The sequence below is a fragment of the Leptosomus discolor genome, chromosome 6 (genome assembly GCF_034619465.1).
Source record: "Leptosomus discolor isolate bLepDis1 chromosome 6, bLepDis1.hap2, whole genome shotgun sequence".
Lineage (NCBI taxonomy): Eukaryota > Metazoa > Chordata > Aves > Leptosomiformes > Leptosomidae > Leptosomus > Leptosomus discolor.
This window is the reverse complement of record NC_141396.1, coordinates 33637918-33656817: the sequence shown is the minus strand read 5'-3', so window position 1 is coordinate 33656817 and position 18900 is coordinate 33637918. Positions and strand designations below refer to the sequence as shown.

The 18900-nt window shown below is 39.7% G+C and overlaps 1 protein-coding gene across 4 annotated transcripts in view; it reads left to right on the top strand.

Annotated features, from left to right (window-relative positions):
• ANK3 (ankyrin 3) overlaps window positions 1-18900 on the top strand; it is a 204023-nt gene that overhangs the window by 132112 nt on the left and 53011 nt on the right. For 3 of the 4 annotated variants that reach the window (XM_086466594.1, XM_086466593.1, XM_086466592.1), the window contains exons 24-27: window positions 777-900; window positions 3832-3934; window positions 9795-9901; window positions 17429-17653. In XM_086466594.1, coding sequence (XP_086322720.1) covers window positions 777-900; window positions 3832-3934; window positions 9795-9901; window positions 17429-17653 — 559 coding nt within the window. Of the gene's footprint in view, window positions 1-776; window positions 901-3831; window positions 3935-9794; window positions 9902-13860; window positions 13894-17428; window positions 17654-18900 lie in introns of all 4 variants that reach the window. The other variant, XM_086466591.1, reaches the window with a different exon arrangement.

Genomic DNA, 18900 nt, shown 5'->3' with positions numbered 1-18900 from the left:
CACACGCCTGGCGCTCCCCGCCTGCCGCCCCGGGGCTTTGTTCGGCTCCGGCGGGCTGGGCCGGGCCCTGCCCTCGCCCCCTGGCTGGCTGGGCCGGCAAGAGGCTTCATGGGGTGCCTATCTTCCGAAAATCGAGCGGGGAGCGTGAAGCACTTCGTTTAAAAATCAAATAAATTTAAAAAATCCCTTCTTGCATTCAAATTTGCAAGACTTACTGAGAAATACCCAAGGTGGAAGGTGGGCATCTCCTTTTACTCAGCGTCCATTCAAGCTTCCTGCACTTTTTAGTACTGGTGAGGAAACAGGCTGTCTCTCACAGCCAAGTTTTTTGGGTTTTTGTTGTCGTTTCGTTGTTTGTTATTTTGTTGTTGGGTTTTTTTTGTTTTTTTTTTTTCGTGTTTTGCGTACAGAATAACCTAACGTTAGTTTGTCAGCTTGGGCTTTTTGGTAAGGAAAACAAAAGTGAGTGCAATGGTGCAAAGTACAGCAGAGCCCTTTAGCTTGCTTAAATGATTGGGCAAAAGTCATATAACTTTATTGGATTTATGTCAAGGTGGAGTTTTGCTTTTTAACGTTTGCCTCCAATAAAATTATTTTCTCAGGCCCATTCAGAGGGTGGATAATTGACGTACTGCATGGAAAGAGCCTTAGGGAAGGTGGGGGTGACGGGATCGATTCCTTGTTGGTGAGCAGAGAAGGGCGTTATGACTTACTAAGCACACAAACATTTACAACACATGTAGCTTCTGATTTCAGCCTGGCTTTTGTACTGGCAGGTGAGGATGCAATGACAGGTGATACGGACAAATACCTCGGACCCCAGGATCTGAAAGAGCTGGGAGATGATTCTTTGCCTGCTGAAGGATACATGGGCTTTAGCCTGGGAGCTCGCTCTGCCAGGTATTGAATTTGCTGTTCGCGTGTTTGCGTGTCACCGCAGTTACAAGTTTTTGCAAACCAAGCGCGCTCTTTCACACAAAGCTGGAGTCTTTCGAAACGAAGTAGAGGGGATGTACTTCCATGTTACGGTAATACTGCGCCTTTAAAGCATATGTTCATTGCAGTTTTATTTCATACTCTTTATTCATGTTGGCTTCTTATGGCAATGATACAGAAAACTGGATAATTCACTTTTTCTGGTATCCACTCATGTTTTGAACCTCTCCGAGGCATCTCTGATAGCAGTTTGCAACTGGTCTAGAAACTGATCTAGAATAGCCAGCAAAACCAGGTTTCTCTTCACTGGTGCTGGTTCCTTGATGGACTAATTTAGCTGAAGAATGTAAATGCCAGAAAAACTGAATGACAATCATTTTGCTATTTTGGTGCTTTTATTCTTTAAAGGTGCTAGAGAGTAATCCAACTGAGGTAGCCATCATTAAAGAAAAATGCCCCCCAAAATAAAAAAGCAAGTACACCCTAAATTTGTTGCAAGGTTTTATTTGGCAGGGAACCGATTACGTGTTACAGAAAACAGGCCAAAGTTTCTGTGAACCTGATAGAATATCGTAAACTTAATACAATATCTGATTGACGTTGATTTCAACTTAGGTGTTTCTAGATCAACGTTTTAGATTTCATTTTTGAATCTTGATAAAGCCTGCAGTGTGTGTTGCTCAAAACAATTAAAGCTACGTAAGCTGAGATTAGTTCCATAGTTGTGGATTTGCAATGTATTTACTGACAGTTGAATTGTACTGAAGCTAATAATTAAACCTCATAAGCTGGAGCCCTGAGGACTTTTTCCTATGCTGTAATTTAAAGATCTGCTTTAAAAAGTGAGTTCATTGTCTAACAGCAAATGGCAACTCCCATAAGGTAAAGCTTACATGTCTACCCTTCAGCCTTGTTTGTTATGGTCACATTAGAAATACAAGCATGCAGTGCAAATTTGCTCTTTAGTAGTGCCCAGCCATGTTTTGCTTCATTTACCGTTTCTGGGTAAGTTAATAAGTATTTATGTGACAATACATTCATGAGGAATGCCAAAATGCATTTAAATAGTCCATTAGCTAGAAAATCAGCAAAACAGATCTGAAGGGAGAATCTTATGTCTTTGTAAACTTAATTGACAAAGCTGATGTGCTGCTTTTAAACAGAAATTGGCATGAGCAAGGTCATCATACGGCACTGTCAGATGTGGTCAGTCCTGAAGCACCGTAGTGATGGTGGAGAGAGAGTGCGCTCCGTGTACAGAGCTGGGCACTGATTTACAGACACCTTTTAGTCATTACTGTATTCTTCCCATGATTCTATGATACGTACTCTTCCTGCACATGTCCAAATTCTCACTGTGCAGGTGGGAGAGCAGAATTTCACAGTCAAGAATTGTTAGGTAGATCTGAGGGTTCAACCTCATGTTATCTTTTCTTTGAGAGAAAGCTAATATTCCCATGCTTCTGATTTTAGCAGTGCCATTACTATTTGTTGCTGCGTGGCTCATTTTTTACATTGCACATGTTATGCTCAGAGGAGACAAATACAGTGTTTTTCATGTGAAATATTTTATTTAGCAAGAAGTATTCTGTGGATTGATCTTATTACTGATTCTGAGTGTAACATTAAGAAATAAACACATTAAATATATAAGCCATCCAGCCATAACATCTTGCTTTTCTTGTCTGATTCTCTGCTTTCTATTTCTCCTGTTTCTTTTCCACTGTAAATTGCTTTAGTCCAAAAGTCAGGTAAGAAGGCATGGCATCGTGTTACATCTTTCTGCTGCTGCCATTGCTCATCTTCATTTTAATTCAGCATTGGAAAGTGACATGCTTTTATTTTGGGGCTGCGGGGGGTGGGCTCAGCCTTAGAGAATATCCCTCTGTTATAACAAATACAACTTGATTTCTTTATGCCCTTTATTGTGTAAAAGTCTGCTTAACAAATGCCTACAGCGTTAAATTAAGATCCTGGTTCTATTTCCAGCACGAGGAGGAACATGTGCTAAGGGACTAGAAAAGTTTGATTAACAACTACAAAATGCATGAAACAAGTTGTAGAGTTTTGAGTCTGAAAAATGTTGCTAGTTCAAAAGTGTAATATGTTGTTGGATGTTGCTTTTTATTAATTTACATTTTTTAATACTTTGGTTTTTTTTGTCACGTAGCGAGCATGTCTAGGCCTGCAGCATGTTTTTAGCACATACCATAATGTATCTTCCAGGGTTAAGTGTAACACACTCCTACATTGATTTAATTGCAACACATTCAGAGTGATTGTAGTCACTTCTAACATGCACAAAATAATCCCCAAAGCATTGGAATCTGTACTTAACCTTCAATAAGCAAATTTATTTTCTTCTTTCATTTAAAAATTATTATCCTTTGTTCTAACTAAATTAATAGCTAGGGTGTTTGTAACTAAGTCAAAAGTGGTTCATCCACGAAGAGAACGACAACACATAAAACTTGCTCTTAGTCAGACCTGCTTCAGCAATCTGAGCCATCTGGGCAAGCACTGTAACCTACCCACAGCTCCCCTGGGACGTGCCCTCATGGGTCTCCTTTCAGGATTAGGGCATGAAGACATTTATCAAAGTTCATCTAAATACTTGAATACACTTTTCTGGATTTAATTCTAAAGCCATGGCATTACTGCCAAAGCAATAGACATCTGTTGTGATTTTGCTTATGTATATTGTAGGGAAGGGGATATTTAACTATAGTCAAATACTTATTATTCCATTTTTTCCCTTGTATTTATTTCACAGATTATGTATATTTTGGCATTTTATGCTATCCCTGGAAGTTGCATGTATTAATTTTTTTATTTTTATTTTTTATTCATCTCATTTTCATCTGCACTTTCTATGATAAATGGTAAATACAACAGCCTCCGCTCCTTCAGTTCGGATAGGTCCTACACGTTGAACAGAAGTTCTTATGCCCGAGACAGCATGATGATTGAAGAACTGCTGGTACCAGCAAAGGATCAGGTATGTGCTGTGTCTCTGCCACCAGGTATTCATGCTTCGTGTTTATAAGGGGATGACAGTCTGCAGCCCCCAGTCAAGCTTGCAGAGACTATTCCTACTCTCTTAACTATTGAAAAGGCGGAAGGAAGGAGCTGAGAGAAAGAAATCGTGGGTTTACCACATTGTAGTTTTGATCCTCAGGAGATAGGATGATGGGGTCCCAAACTGAAAGAGCCTTTAAGGGACCAGTTACCTTTCTGAGTATTGGGTTGTCCATTGAAGTCAATGGGAGCATCTGTGAGCTTAACGTTACGTGTATCCTTAGAGTGGTTTGATAAGCTGGGAGCAATGTGTTTTACACTAAACAACCTTTGTCTGTTCTCTATAGCCTGGGGATTATGTTTGCCCGTTCTGTCCATGTGGAAGGGACTCCAACTGCTGTCCTTGTTTTTCCACCCTTGGAAAGAATTTGGCATTCTAAAGATTAAGCTATTATGCGCTAGCCAGTTTATGTATCTCCTAAACATTTGTGCAATGACTAATACAACAAAAGCAGAATCTCTTGACCTGATTATAGTGTGGGAAAGCCTTTCCAAAAGCTAATGTTGGAGATGATGTGGTACTGCATGCTTTGTTTGTGAGTTCCTCAGCATTTTGCTTGGTAGACTTGCTTCAGATTTTCAAGTCTAACTAAATTACTCAAGAGTTTCTTAATACACAGAAGCCAGAGATCTGCTAGGATTTTGAATAAAAATTCACCTAGAAATCTTTACTTGGGAATTAAAGGACTGTGGAGTGGAACTGTTGGTTATGTTCTGAAAGAGCATAAGGTGGATTGCAGTGAAACAGAGGTTTTTCTGATGCTGTTTTCAGAGATGCCTCTCAGCAGCAACAAGTATTCCTGCATGGGGGGTTATTGAACTCAGAGGATGCTTTCATGGGAGAGGGAGTCCACAGAGCAGAACTTATGCATTTTAAACCTTGATTGTATTAGTCTGTAAATTCTAGTGGAGTATAAAGTGCCCAGTTTTACTATAGCTTTTGCACACAGCTTTGGAAGCATTATGACAATGGCAGAAATTGGATTCTGACTTTAGCAACTGTATGTTTATTATTAGATTGTTTTTTTCGAGTGAAATGATGTAAACCTCCAATAATCTTGTTTGCAACAGCCAGCTAGGGAGAGTTTCTGAACATTGCATAGCAATTTTGTTGCTTTTGTTTGTTTTGAAGTCCAAAAAATAAATTCTGCAACTACTGGCACTGAGAAGAAGAAACGATATTTCAGGGCTGAGAACCTAAAGTTACTCCGACGCTTCCGCCTCCTAAGCCATCATTAAGTTTTCCCAATATGATGGAATTTTCAGAGGAGAGGAAGGTTCTTCAGTCAGAGAATGCATTACATTGGTTTATGATTCTGGCCATTTTTTCTGATTACCATCAAAGTAGATGGCATTGAGTTAGCAGCTAGGGTGCATTTGATCACATAAGACTTAAAACCGGCACTGTGCTGAATAACTCCTAAAGAGCATTGTTCAAAGTGTGCACCATTAACCTGTTTCATATTACAAAAATCCAGCAGAAAAGTAAGAATTACTTACCTATACATGGAGGTGTTGCAGTGACACCACATCATGTACAGGAGCTCTATTTTGGGGCAAACTTCATATTCTCTATGGCTGATCATGGACCTCTGTTTTCTGGAACATCTCTTGCGGTACAGCTCTTGAGCTGAGAAGGCAACAGATATGAAACCCTTCTAGTGCTGGTGTTGAGCAGTAGCATAGGCTGTTTCCATTGCATATATAGTCTTCATATTTTTGTGATTACTGTTTTTGTCCAGCAGTGATTGTGCAATTACTGCAGTTCAATGCTAGTCCAGATTTGTCACGTAAAATGAAGCCAGGCTGGAGGCCTGGCTGACAGCCTGGTTATGAATGTTATTCTAATCTTAATCCTCTAGAAAAACTTCAAGTTTCTCAAGTCCAGGAGGGGATCAGGGTGGAAAAAAATGTCAGTCCTGTCTTGAGAAGTTAGTAAAACCATGAACCCCTGAAAAACAAACAGCAGTAAAGCAACAAACTATCTTAATGAAAAAGGGAGCCCTTTTTTTTTCTGCTATGGCTTCTGCAAACCTCGAAGTCCTGACAAAAAATATATCCATCCTCTGGAATTCCCATGTTCTTCAGCCCAGTCGAGACCTATGGTGCTAAGCTTTACAGTTCTTTGGCTGAAGCAGGAGGAGTGCATTTGGGAGATGGAGAATACCCTTGCCTCTCTTCTTCCCGTCCCTCCCTCTATGTTACTGGGCTTCTAGATAATCTCTGCTATGGCACTAGAAAGCAGGGAGAAAAAACACCTTGTGTTCCAACAATGGAATCCACAGGAACAAAGAACATTGTGAGTCATAACCAATATCCTAAAAGTCCATCTGGAAACTGATAGGGGTTAAGGCTGTTTTGGGGTATCACACTACTTTGAAGGAGTGAGCCATATTCTGTTTTTCTTCTTTTGTAAAGCTCAGACCTGTCTGGAGTAAAGGGAATTAATTTTATCACAAATAGAGGTATATGAAAGAGTAAGGAGCATTTGTCAACCTCTCAATCAGGTTAAAATAGATCCCATGGCCACCTGTCCCCAAGATTAATGGGAGACTTGGGAGTCTAAAAAGAGTCAAACAAGGAAGATTTGAACCCAGTCTTTACTGAACATGACAGCCAGCATGACACGTTAGGTATTAGAGAAGAGTTTCTAGTAATTCCCTGAGAAGTAGTGGTATTCCCCATTGTTTGCATTTGGTGATTTATTGCTGACCCAGTTCAACAGGGAAGTCGCTGTGCCTCATAACCTGGTTGGAGCAAAGTTACAATTTCTGTGTCCTGCTGCGTTACCATGGATGCAGCAACTCAGACCAAATCTGAACAGCTTTCTCTGTGGAATAATTTACATCAGCCTCTGAATTTAATCAGACAAAGGCGGGATGAATTAGGCTGTCCATTACATAGCAGTTTGCTGAATCTTTTCTGTCTAGAGAAATTCATCTGGGAGGAAGCATAAATTCTTCTGTTTGCTGAACTCTGATACAACACAGCCTGGATGTTCAGTTATGCAACCAGCAGGATCCTTGCCAGCAGAACCGTCAGTATTTTTATTCGTGCATTTGCATCTAATGTTGCCACACCCTTTAGCAATGCATATTTAATCTCCCTTGGTCCAGGGAGGCAACACTGGGACCTGACTAAACACAGGCTGAGTCCTGTGATTTGTTGTCACTGATGATATACCATCTTCTGGGCTGCTTATATTGCAACTTACACAGGAAGATTTTTTTTGCCTGCCTGGAAAATCCACCACCTCAACAGACTGACAAAATGAGATCAACAGATGTGTGCTGCGTGTAAGATGCATGTGTCCAGCTATTAGCTTTTCCTACCCTGTTTCTCTGCCAAAATTATTGGCTGCAGGCTTTGTGCTTTTGCTGGCTGTAAATATGTCCAAAAGGTCTGTTTCAGTGCACTTTGTCAGAAAGGAATGCGTCAAAAAATACAGTCATGTGATATACAGACAGTATCTCAGGACAAAGGAGTAGACCAAGGAACCTTGTGTGTGTGTGTGTGTAGGCAAACCTACAGCAACTTGATGAGCGTAGTAGCACCTCTATCTAGCGTAGATTATTTTAGACTGGTGGAATTTGCTTGGAAATTATGTGGTCCTACATTTAGTTTTCTGTATCACACTGCTGAAGGAACTTTAGCATTTTTAATCTGTTACAGCAAACACATTTATTTGTACTGTACGTGTCCTGGTGCATGCCTGGACCTCAGTGCAGTGACACTGTTATGGCTTAGCAGGCATTTGAATGACAAACGCTACAATTGTGTGTGCTCCTTTTTTACACGTTTCTTATGTTTCTTTGTTTTGTCCTCATTTTGGCGATAATGTTAATCACTGAGCGAAGGAATACATGTATTTTTGTCTAAATTTTTACAACTTCTGAGACCAACTGTCTGGGTCTTACACTGGTATCAAAAGTAGTAACATACTCAGTATGAGCTCTTCTTGTGAAGTTAGATCACTTGGAATAGCAGAAATACACAGTGATGGCTTTCCTGCCTAAACTGCAGGCTCTTTAGGAAATGTAGGACAATCCCTAGTGTTCTACTGGAAAGAGTTGACAACTGTCTTCGTTTAAATTATGATACACTTTTCAAAATGGTGCTAATTAATTCCACTGCTGTTGGTTAATTGCTGATGTTTGAATGGCATTCATTTTATCTTTTGTGTCTGTTGGTGTATTTTGGTGTTTAACATATGCAAGTTTGCCTATTGTTGTTGTTTGTGTTTGAACCATCAGGCCTCAAGTATATATCTTAGAGCAAAAAGTTTAATGAAAGAACCTAATAAAAGAGTTAAGGTAGCAATCGAAGAAGGATGCATCAAGCCGCAGCCACAGTTGGATAGATGACATAGCAAAGTTGTACCCTGCAGATATTTCTATCGATTGGCAGTAAATTATAATATTGATGGGTTTTGGAAGGAAACCTGGGATGCTCATTTGAAATAAAAGAAATGTCTAAAGAGAGAAGTATTTTGGAAACCCTAGAGTGATGGGAGGTATGCAGGTTCTGGCCAACAGCAGAGCACTGTCTTCATGCTTATCTTGTGGAAGCTTCTCAACAGAAGTATTTTTGAACACAGACTTTCCCGGATTTACTGCTAATGCTGGTATTTCAATTCAAAATAATTAATTTGCACTACCTCTATATTCCAGTATATTAAAAAAAAAAAAAAAAAAAAAAAGGAAATAATAGAACTTCCCTGTCTAGTATGTGCTTGGCTCACGTTTGACTTGAACCTACAGAATTTGATTTGAAAACAGCCCATGAGGGTCTTAACAGACTCTGCACGTGTATTTGCCTATAAGCAGAAAACAACCTACTTACAGGAAACATTGATATCTTTAACGATTGTCTCCGTGTATTGCGTGACAGCTTCTTGATGTAGTTTTATTGATGTAACTTCTGACGGTGCTTCTTAAATTGTTTACAAGCTTCATATCACCCTGGAAATACGGGCATACAGTATTTGCAGATTTCATTTGTTTAATTTCCCAGGAAAAAAGAAGCAAAGAAAAAAGAATATTTTACTAGAATGACTTTGTTACACAGATAAGAGGATTTATAGTGTGAGACCTTGTTGTGGGGCACAGGACGCATGAGTGTGCATGTGCAGGTCCATGGGCAGAAGCGAGAAACAAATTATGCCTCAGTGTTTGTCAGATGAGGCAGTTAATTATAATACCAGCGTGCCAGCGCTTGACAGGGTTAAAGCTATTTTTGTAGAGATGAGTAGGGACAGTGGCGCTCCAGAAAACAGTGTTCATGTTGGTTGTACATGCATAAAGACAAACTAAACCCTCCTCCCACCAGGAGCTTGTTCATGCATTCACAGCCTCAGACTCTCAGTGGAGTTATTCACAGGTTCTGCTTGGATAAGGATCTATCCAATCGCATTTTCTATGGGGGAATATTATACTGCCTGTCTTTATGGTGTATGATTGCAGTACAAATGGTAATATATTTTTAATCTTTTTAACCTTGCACATGTAAGTAAAAATTGGAAAGACATATAGTTATAACTGAAGGAAGCTGGAAAATTGGACAAAAAGAACTTTTGGAGATACCTAAGATTAATTAGTCTGTGAATTCCATGTGTCTGTTATGGGATTTCCAGTAATTTAACACCTGGGATATCAGCACTGTTGTGTGGAAAGGGGCCAGATCTAAATTAATAGAATTATATTAACAAGCTTGTATTTAAGACAAGTGGTTTTCATGATAATTTTAAATTTCAATTTATCTTTTTTTGTTATGTTTTTAAGCACCTGACGTTTCAAAGGGAGTTTGATTCTGATTCGCTCAGACACTATAGCTGGGCTGCAGACACCTTGGACAATGTTAACCTTGTTTCAAGTCCCATCCATTCTGGGTAGGTCACTTAACAGATTTCCTTTATCTTTAAATGTGTAAGTATATTGTTAGCTGAAGAATACAGCCTGCTGTAATGGCTGATAACATGCCTATTCCTGCTCCAGTTGAAGCCCGTGGCAAGATTCACACTGACTTCAAGTAGGGTGCGTAATAACAGGAGTCAGTCTAAATTCTTGCATATCAAACCAAAAACTTGCTTCTCTACTTAATTTTCTAAATGCCAAAACATTGCAATCCCACAGGCTTCTCTTTAATAGTCCTGTTTTGCTTTTTCTGTTGCTTATGCTTTGCTTTTACTTGTCATAAGGTGGTTTAGTTTGAATTGTATTAGATTATTTGGAGTTTGAAACCAGAGATACAATGTTGGGGGGGCTTTAATTTAACTTCTTATTTTATTTGTATCTCCAAACTCCTGCCTATTCTACAATATCTGTAGTTTGATTTTAGTGGTATTATTCATTTACTTATGAGTCATCACTGTAGTTGTGGTGCTTCTTGACCACATAGAGTTGATTTAAATGCAATAGGAGTAATGTTTTGAGTGTGTATTGTAAAAATTTACAAATAGGTGCAAGGAATCATTGCATATGAGATTGTCTAGTATAAATATTTGTGTTTAATTTTCAAGATCAGGACATAAAATTTCACAGCCTTTTAAATTTTAATTCCCCATTTTGTGACTAATTACATTCTTATAATGAAAATGAGTGCAGCACATACCAAAAGATTTCAGTTCCAAAACAGCAGCCAGTCCCACAAATCTAAATCTACACTCCTACAATACATGAAAGCACCTGCTTCCGCTGAACAGATCTATACAATGGTGGATTTTTGGGTCCGAGCTGATAAAACACTGTATATGGTCAATGCTGGAATGAAATGTCAACAATTCTAGTATGAAAAGCTGAAGTCTTTTGATTATCACAGAAAGGTATGTCAGCAAAGCACCTCAGAGAACTGGTAGTCCAGCCTATTTCATTACAACAGGGTAAAATGTAATCAAGCCATTCCTGAAATATGTTTAATTTCTTCATAGTCACTAAAAATAAGAGATTCTGTAGTCCCCCAGCTTCAGTAGTTCACTATCCTTTGTTACCATATTTCTTCCCCTGATATTCAACTTAAAATTTCTTCGCTCAGATTAAGCCTATTTCTTGTCATATCCGTAGTAGTCATGGAGAACAATATCTTACTGATCTCTTAATGTTTTACTTGTTGGAAGACATGTAATCCTCTCTTTTTTCGACTAAAATGTCCCAGATCCTCCTAGGTGGTGCTTTCCACATTTCAACGTATTCTTGCTGCTGTCCCATGGCTCTCCCCTCTTTGATGACAGCTATTTCTAAGCCAGGATCGCTACCTCTTTGGTCTGGCACATAACACACTTAAGCAATCCCACAATGAGAATTATCGTTTTGGTAACTACAGTTTGTGTTGACAGATGTTTGTGATCTGCTAGAATTTCTTGGTTCTTTTCTGAAATTCTGCAGTCTGGATATTTTTTTTTTTCTGTTTTGTGTTTCTGTGTTTGGCTTCTTCCCTCAATTTACATTTGCATTTATGGTATTTCAGTTTGTTGGTTCCAGACCCTTTTTCCATTTTAGCCAGATAGCTTTTAAATCTGAGCCTATTTTCCAAAGACTTTTCAGACTTTCTGTCCAGTGTTCAAATCATGAATGAACACGTTAGCTTAGTACCTGGCCCAGTGAAACCTCCACTTGAAGTTTCCTTCCAGTTTAACAGTAAAACACTGATGGTATCTCTTTTGAGGTAACTTCTCAGATGATTGCATGCTTACCTTATCTATACTGTGCCTCCAGTGTTTACTGAAATACCAAGACAGTACTTCCACACATCCACTGGGTAAGTTACCCTGTCAAAGAAGAAAGTTAAATTCGTTTGACATGAGTTACTCTTGCCGCTTATATTTTGGCGTGTTTATTATGAGGACTGGTGGTAGGTGAGTTGTAATCTCTTGATTATCCTTTAGGCCCTTATAGATTGATTGTTGGATAACTTATTCCTGGATATTTCTGGTAATTTGGGTTGGACTGATTGGTCTAAAATTTTCTTGCTCCTCTTCATCCTGGTCAAAATAGGTCTGATGTTTGCATCTGCCAGTCTTCTGGGATAATACTTGTCTGCCCTTAGTTATCCAGCATGCTCACTAACGGTTCCCCTCCAAAACACATGTTCTGTGGACACGACATGAGATCTTTCACATCAGCTACTTCAGATTTGCTCCCTTTGTACGCCAGTTCTTGTTAACGCAGACACGGCCTTAGCTGCTGCCCAGAGGGGAAAGGCTGCAGACTTGCAGCAGTGGAGGAGACTGTGGGGCTGCAGGGGAGGGAGAGGACCTGAGCACCAAAATACTCTCCAAACAGGTATATTTCTGACATATCACTTTTCTCATTTGACAGATAAAGTCCATCAGAAATGACGCTTTGATGACTCTGTTTCCTTTTTTAGGAAAACATCGTCACTCATTGTTTATTTTCTTTTCAATTGTGGCTCCACATTATGATATGATACTGTTTGGTTTTCCCCATTATCTTCATCTAGGGGCAATCAACAGATGCTCCTTTCACATCTTCCAGTAACTCAGCACATCTGATGTGCAGAGGATCATGACTTTTCACTTCTCCTCTGTCAGTTTTTTTCTGAAAAGGAACTCCTTTTCCGCTTGTTCGCAGTGCTTCATCCCCAGTTCTTTCTGTGGCCATAGGCAGAGGTACACTGGCTGGGGTCGCCTGCTGTCAGCAGCCCTTGTGGTCCGGGTGGCCCTACGGCCAGGGCCTGACCCCACCTCATTAGCCATTCTTCAGCTTCCCCTAGCTCCGCAATGTGCTGTGCTGGGGGAGCTCCTCTGCAGTCCGCTCCCTTGGGTTGCTCTTATCCCCGCTTACCCACATTGGAAGAGAGCATCAGAGTTTGTTCCTGTTTCTTACAGAAGCAGAAGGGGAAATTTGAGAGCAGGATGTGGAGATCCAGTGAGGTATCAGTGAAAGGGGAAGAAAGAATGAATTGTTGGCAGTAATTTCGACTGTTCTGGTTTTTTCCCTTTTTTTAAGCCATGATAATGTTTTATGTTTTTTGTTTTGAGTTCAGATAAGTTGTTTTGCCAACATATATTTTGAACAGGGTCCATTATAAGCAGTACATTGAAATGTGTCATGAATCTTGAGGCCTCTGGAAGGGTAGAGACCCTTCACCAAAATGACCTTCAGCTTTCAGATATGAGCTTACTCATGTAACTTTCCCAAACTAAAAAGTGGGGGGGTGTTGCCTTTTTTAACTCCTTGGTTTTCTTAGCTGAGAGAAGGAAATTAATGTGTCACACTGCCTTCCATATTGAGAAACTCAGAAATACTGGATCCAGCCTTGCAAGGTGGAATACATCAGATTACTTATAGTTTACTCCAACCTCCTGTACACACAGAACTCATTTTTGAAAGCAGTGTAATAAATGGCATGAACTGATACTCCTTTTGAATATCCTGCTGTACATATCTTTATACATTATACATTGGAAAGGAAGGTGCTGTAGAGAAGTGCAAGAACTGGTTTTCCATGACATGGTGGAGCATGTTTTGGGAATTAAATAAAGTTGTGTTACAATAAATTCTCTGTTGACCTAAGTAAATTGCAAATGCTTTTCTCTCCTCCATGTACTCCTGCATTTCTCAGTGAAATTATGGACTTGTGCTGGCTAATTAAATGAACACTTCCTTTCAGATTTTTTTTTTTTCCCATGTGTAGCATATTTTATATGACATAGGTCACGATATGCGAAGGAAAAGCCAAATCTTCTCTAAAATTTGCCTTCAAATGTGTTGCTTTTGTTATTTTTCTGATTGTTACTTTTCCTTTGTGCTTGTTATTGATATTTTCTGTTGCTTGCCTCTAATTATCTTACATTAATTTTTCCCATTTGCTTTCTAAATTATTTTGCAGCTATTCCTCTCCACTCCCCCAGTATGATTCAAGGTGATAACTCTGTGCTTTCTGTGAATCCTCGTTTTATTTTCTTTTTTTTTAACTTTTTTCCCACAGAGTGTGTGTAGATGTTTGTAGTGCATCCGCCCGCATCCGCCCACATCCTCATCCCTTCCATTTATTCAAGTAGAAATGCTCACTAGCATTTAGCATTGTGTTTTAGAGATCATATTGTAGTTTCCATTATTAGTACAGCATTAATTTAGGTAAACATCGGCTACTAATCCTTTTGATAGAGAGTGCATGAAATACTGTTTGGAATTATTGTTATTGTTTGAAATGGTAAATTACTAATTTGAAAACTAAACAAGGAAATTATTAATATGCTGTTGACAATGATTACCTTTATATGGGAGCAATATGCATAAAAGCTGATCTGCTAAAGGTTTTGTCTTCACTGAAGGCTGCAGTGTGGTGTAGACACCAAAGCTGGCTGTAATAGGCTAGTTCCTGTGGTGGGGCATAGACTCATGTCAAGGGTTAATCTACCCTTGCTGTGAGCAGTGTGCATTAGCAGTGCTAAGCCCCAGGTTGCAAAGGCTGGACTGGCTTTGCAATCTACAGGCTAAATGTACCTGAGAATGTGGGGCCTGATTTTTATAGGTACTTAGTTTTAACTTCCATTGAATTTTTTTTTTAAATTATTAATTTAAGACAGTTGATTTAGGTGCCTAGAGATTTTTAACAATCCACTGTTACATACTTGCGTCACTTAAATAGTTTGGATGCAGAGACAACATCTTATCCGAGTGCAAGCTTTGGCATTTTTGCATTAGATGAAAACTCATTTTTTTATGAATTCTGAGCTGGCTTAACGTGCCAGTAATCACATACATGATAGGCAGCTCTCCAAAACATTACTTTGTACTGAGCCATCGGGCCAAGCCCAGCCTTGCCAAGCTCCCCGGGAGGCCCCTCCATTGCTCCATGGTGCATAGACCAGATGTGCCTCCCTGAAGGGATGCTCCAGCCAGCCACCCCTGCGCACTTCCATGTAGTCTGAAGTGGCCCCATCTTCTCTGTAGACAAAAACCATGCACATTTTTTAAAGGCCACCAAAGCACCAATTGTAACAGATTCCTTTCAGTATTCTCTCTTCGATGACCAAGGGCTGTGGGTCCTTGCTTAACATTTTATTTTGCTTCATAGTAAATTTTAATGGATTGTCTTGAACTCTCTTCACAGCTAGTCATGAGCTGGCTCCTTCCCAGCTCTGAAGACCAACCATTGGCCTACCCTTCCACATGCTCAATGGCATCTGCTTCCTACCATCAGCCTTCACCACCCACCGAATAGAGCAGTTGCAGGGAGGAAAAACAACATAAACAGGCTAATAGTGCTCAGTGAGCAGAGAGGAGAGGGAGCCAAAGGTCCAGGGTCTCTAGAGCTGGCTTCTCTGCTTGGTACAGCCTTCTGTTAGCAAATACAAAAGTGTTCCAGTCAACAGAGTTTAGAGACATCTAAGATCTTGTGATCTATATATATTAACATCACTTATATACTCTATAACTTAAAGATTGAGCATATTGTTTTTGACATCGATCTAATATTTATAGGAAGTGCTTGGTTAGCCATGCAGCAAAGATCCTGTCCCACCAAAACAATTCCTCTTATGAGTAACTGGGATACCCTAGCGGCAACATTTGGATTTGTTCAGTAGTGTACAGTTTGTTTTTATCTAGGAGAGAAATGTGGATACAATTTTTTGTATGAAAACTGCCATGAAGTACCGTGAATTTTATTCCATCCTTCAGTATTGTAAAGTGTCTGGGACACAAAAAATGATAAATTTGGGTTAGGGTCATCTCAGAGGGCTGTTTCACCTCCCCATCTTTACTGATAAATTTTACTTTGGTTTGAAGAAAGGCAATGTAACATTTTTTTTGTCTGGAAGTCAGTTGGACAACCTTTCTGTCCTGCTTCATATATTTACAGCTTGTGTCCCTACCCACCTGTCTTCTGCAGATCACTAGATACCAAGTTTTGATTACGGTTCTGCTTTTGTGCAGATTTTTCCTACCTGTGTCAGCCAGACTTCTGAGTTTTTTGCAGGCCTGGCCAGTGCATGTCAGCTGTTACTTTTGATACCTTGCTGGTCTGAAAAGCAAATGTTAACAGTCTTACACAAATTCCCACTCATACTTCAGAGCACTTGGGGGCTTTTTTAAAGAATCATCATGACCCCCCAGGATTATTGGCTCTTACCCATTAGCTCAGTTTACAGCAGGGAACCAGGAAATTGGATGGATTCACCTGTTAATCAAGTGAAGGTTTAGTTCTTAAGGTCTGGAAGTTTTATCAACAGCCTTGAAAATAGTGAAATGATACAGCAAATGTGCCAGCTGTGTCAGCATCTGGATGTCATACAGAAGGAGTTAACAAAAAATGTATGGGCATCAAGACTGAGTTGGTAACTCATGTCCCTCCTGATACCAGCCTGTTATTGCATGTTCTACCTGAAGCTATTCTCTCTCAGCAGCTTATGGTACAGAGGAAAAGGGAAGGTATTTTGGAGCAGCAAAGGAGACCTCTTGTAGCTGTTTAGCCCTACAGGAAGCTGTATGTTTTGATCCCTGTAAATTGGAAGGATTTTTGCCACTGAGTTTTGAGAGGGGCTGAAGTCGAGTTTTGGTCATGGGATGAGAATCCACTTTCCTGCCACTGTTCTGTTAAAGATAGTATTGTTCACATATGCAGCTTCTCAGGGTTTCGTAGATGAAATAAACCATGACTATTAACGATTATTCTTGTTAATATTTATTATTCCTTTGCTAATAAAAATAATTTTATTTTAAAATCTACCACTCACCACTTGCAAATATAATTGCATATCCTTCTGTCATTAAGTGGAAAGTTATGCGTTGGAATGACACCGGCAAATGCGATTTTTCTTTAATGTCGCTTTTTGCTAATGAATGTCATCTTCACAGAGGAGTAGTGGCATGATTTCCTCCAGAGTGCCAGCAGCCTAAAGAAAGTTATGTACTTGATATTCTCACTCATTCCGCATCAGTGGAAGCCCTTAGTAGCCTGGACTGACTTGTCAGCCATGGTGTCAGCACTTGGTCTGCCAGCCATCAGGAGTGTTTGCAAATGAGACTGTGAAGAGGTTTTGAAAGCCAAGATCCCCAAAATAATACGTTTTTTTGATTCTCTTTTTTCTATACTGTTTGGTTCCTTTCTGCATGTGAGGCTAATTACTCTTATTTATGGACAGTAGGGCTAACAGTAACAGAGGGATGTTTTTTAATTCTAATAAACTACTAATGCTCTACTCATGCACTCTTTTAATCCACATTACTCAGTAGCACCTGTTTGTTTCACCATGATTAGCAATTCCTGCTTTTGATAACCAATAGTTAACATGTAAGTATAAGTTTTAAAAGAATTTTCATGTTCTTTTTAGTTTAGCTGAGATTGGGAGGACTTTTCTAAAAATGTTTTAAAGATTGTGGCAGTTGACTTTTTGCTGATCTTCTGCTTGTTTTGTGACCATTTTCATTGACGTGTTTCCTTTTTCCTACAGTTTCCTGGTTAGTTTTATGGTTGATGCACGTGGGGGTTCGATGAGGGGTAGTCGCCATCATGGAATGAGAATAATTATCCCACCACGCAAGTGTACAGCACCAACCCGCATCACCTGCCGCTTGGTAAAGAGGCATAAACTGGCCAGCCCACCACCAATGGTTGAAGGAGAAGGATTAGCGAGTAGACTTGTAGAAATGGGGCCAGCAGGGGCACAATTTTTAGGGTGAGTTGTTCTATGAATTTCATTGTTTGCACTCATGTTGCATCTTTCATTTCTTTTATCCTGTGGATCTAAGTAGTTAAACATTGACTCAACCTCATTTGAGCATGTAAGATAGGCTACTTAACTTGAAATATTAAAAAATGCCAACCTGCCATTCCTTCCAGAAAGTACCCTTGTATTTTAAGGGGAGCTTTGCCTCTGTGATGACTGCAGGGTGGAGAGCCAAAGGTAAGGAAAGCCATGAAAAGGCCAGGTCCTGCCCCCAACTACTCTTGCAACCTGTCTTTGAAGTCAGGAGGAGTCACACATCTATAACCTAGAACAGGTTCTGATCCTCTTGCATGTAGAGTATCAGAGAAATATCACTATCACAAAAGTGTCCTAAAGTTACCCATAAGGACCCAAGTGTTGAGTTCTGTTCCCTATGCCATGGCTTGTGCAAAGCTCCTGCCAGCGTTGCTGGGAGCTGCCTGTCTCCATCCTGTGGAGCAAAGCCACTGAGAGTGATGGTGGAGCGCACTTACTGTAGACCATCAAGTAGTATGAATGCTAGGAACTGACTTTTTTTTTTTTTTTTAAGCTTAAAATAGGGGAAACAATCCACTATGATGTGGCTTTTTTTTTTTTCCTAATTATAAATTTTGTTCATTACCATGAGTGGCACCCTGGTGTAAACTGCTGGTTCTGTCGGGAATGACAGCTTGTTCCTAATTTCCCCTTCTCGTTTCTCTTCCTGCTGCATGGATGTTATTCAGTAAACTGCATCTTCCTAACACTCCTCCCCCTCTAAATGAGGGTGAGAGCATGGTTAGCCGAATCCTGCAGCTTGGTCCACAAGGAACAAAATTTATTGGGTAGGATATGTACGGAAAAGATACAGAATGTCTACAGTTTTTCTTTTGTTTCCAATTTTTTGTTATTCCCATTTTATTTATTTTTAAGTTTTCTAAAGCTTTCAGTTGATTTATGTCACTGAAAGAAAATCATAGTGGCTTGATTTAATATAGCTCTGCTACTACCTTGTGCTTATAGGCATGTAAAATTCACTGCCAGCATTCTGCTTTCATAACTTCTGTGCTTTTGTAATTTTTTAAATTTGAAGTGTTTCAACTGCATCAAATACATTTTAATACACAGTGACAGTCCTTTAAGTTCAACCCTGTGGTAGAGAAGGTATTTACAGGCCTTGAGTGAGTCTGCTTTGGGAACAGCATTTGTAAAATGTGATTGCATAAAGTCTATTATTT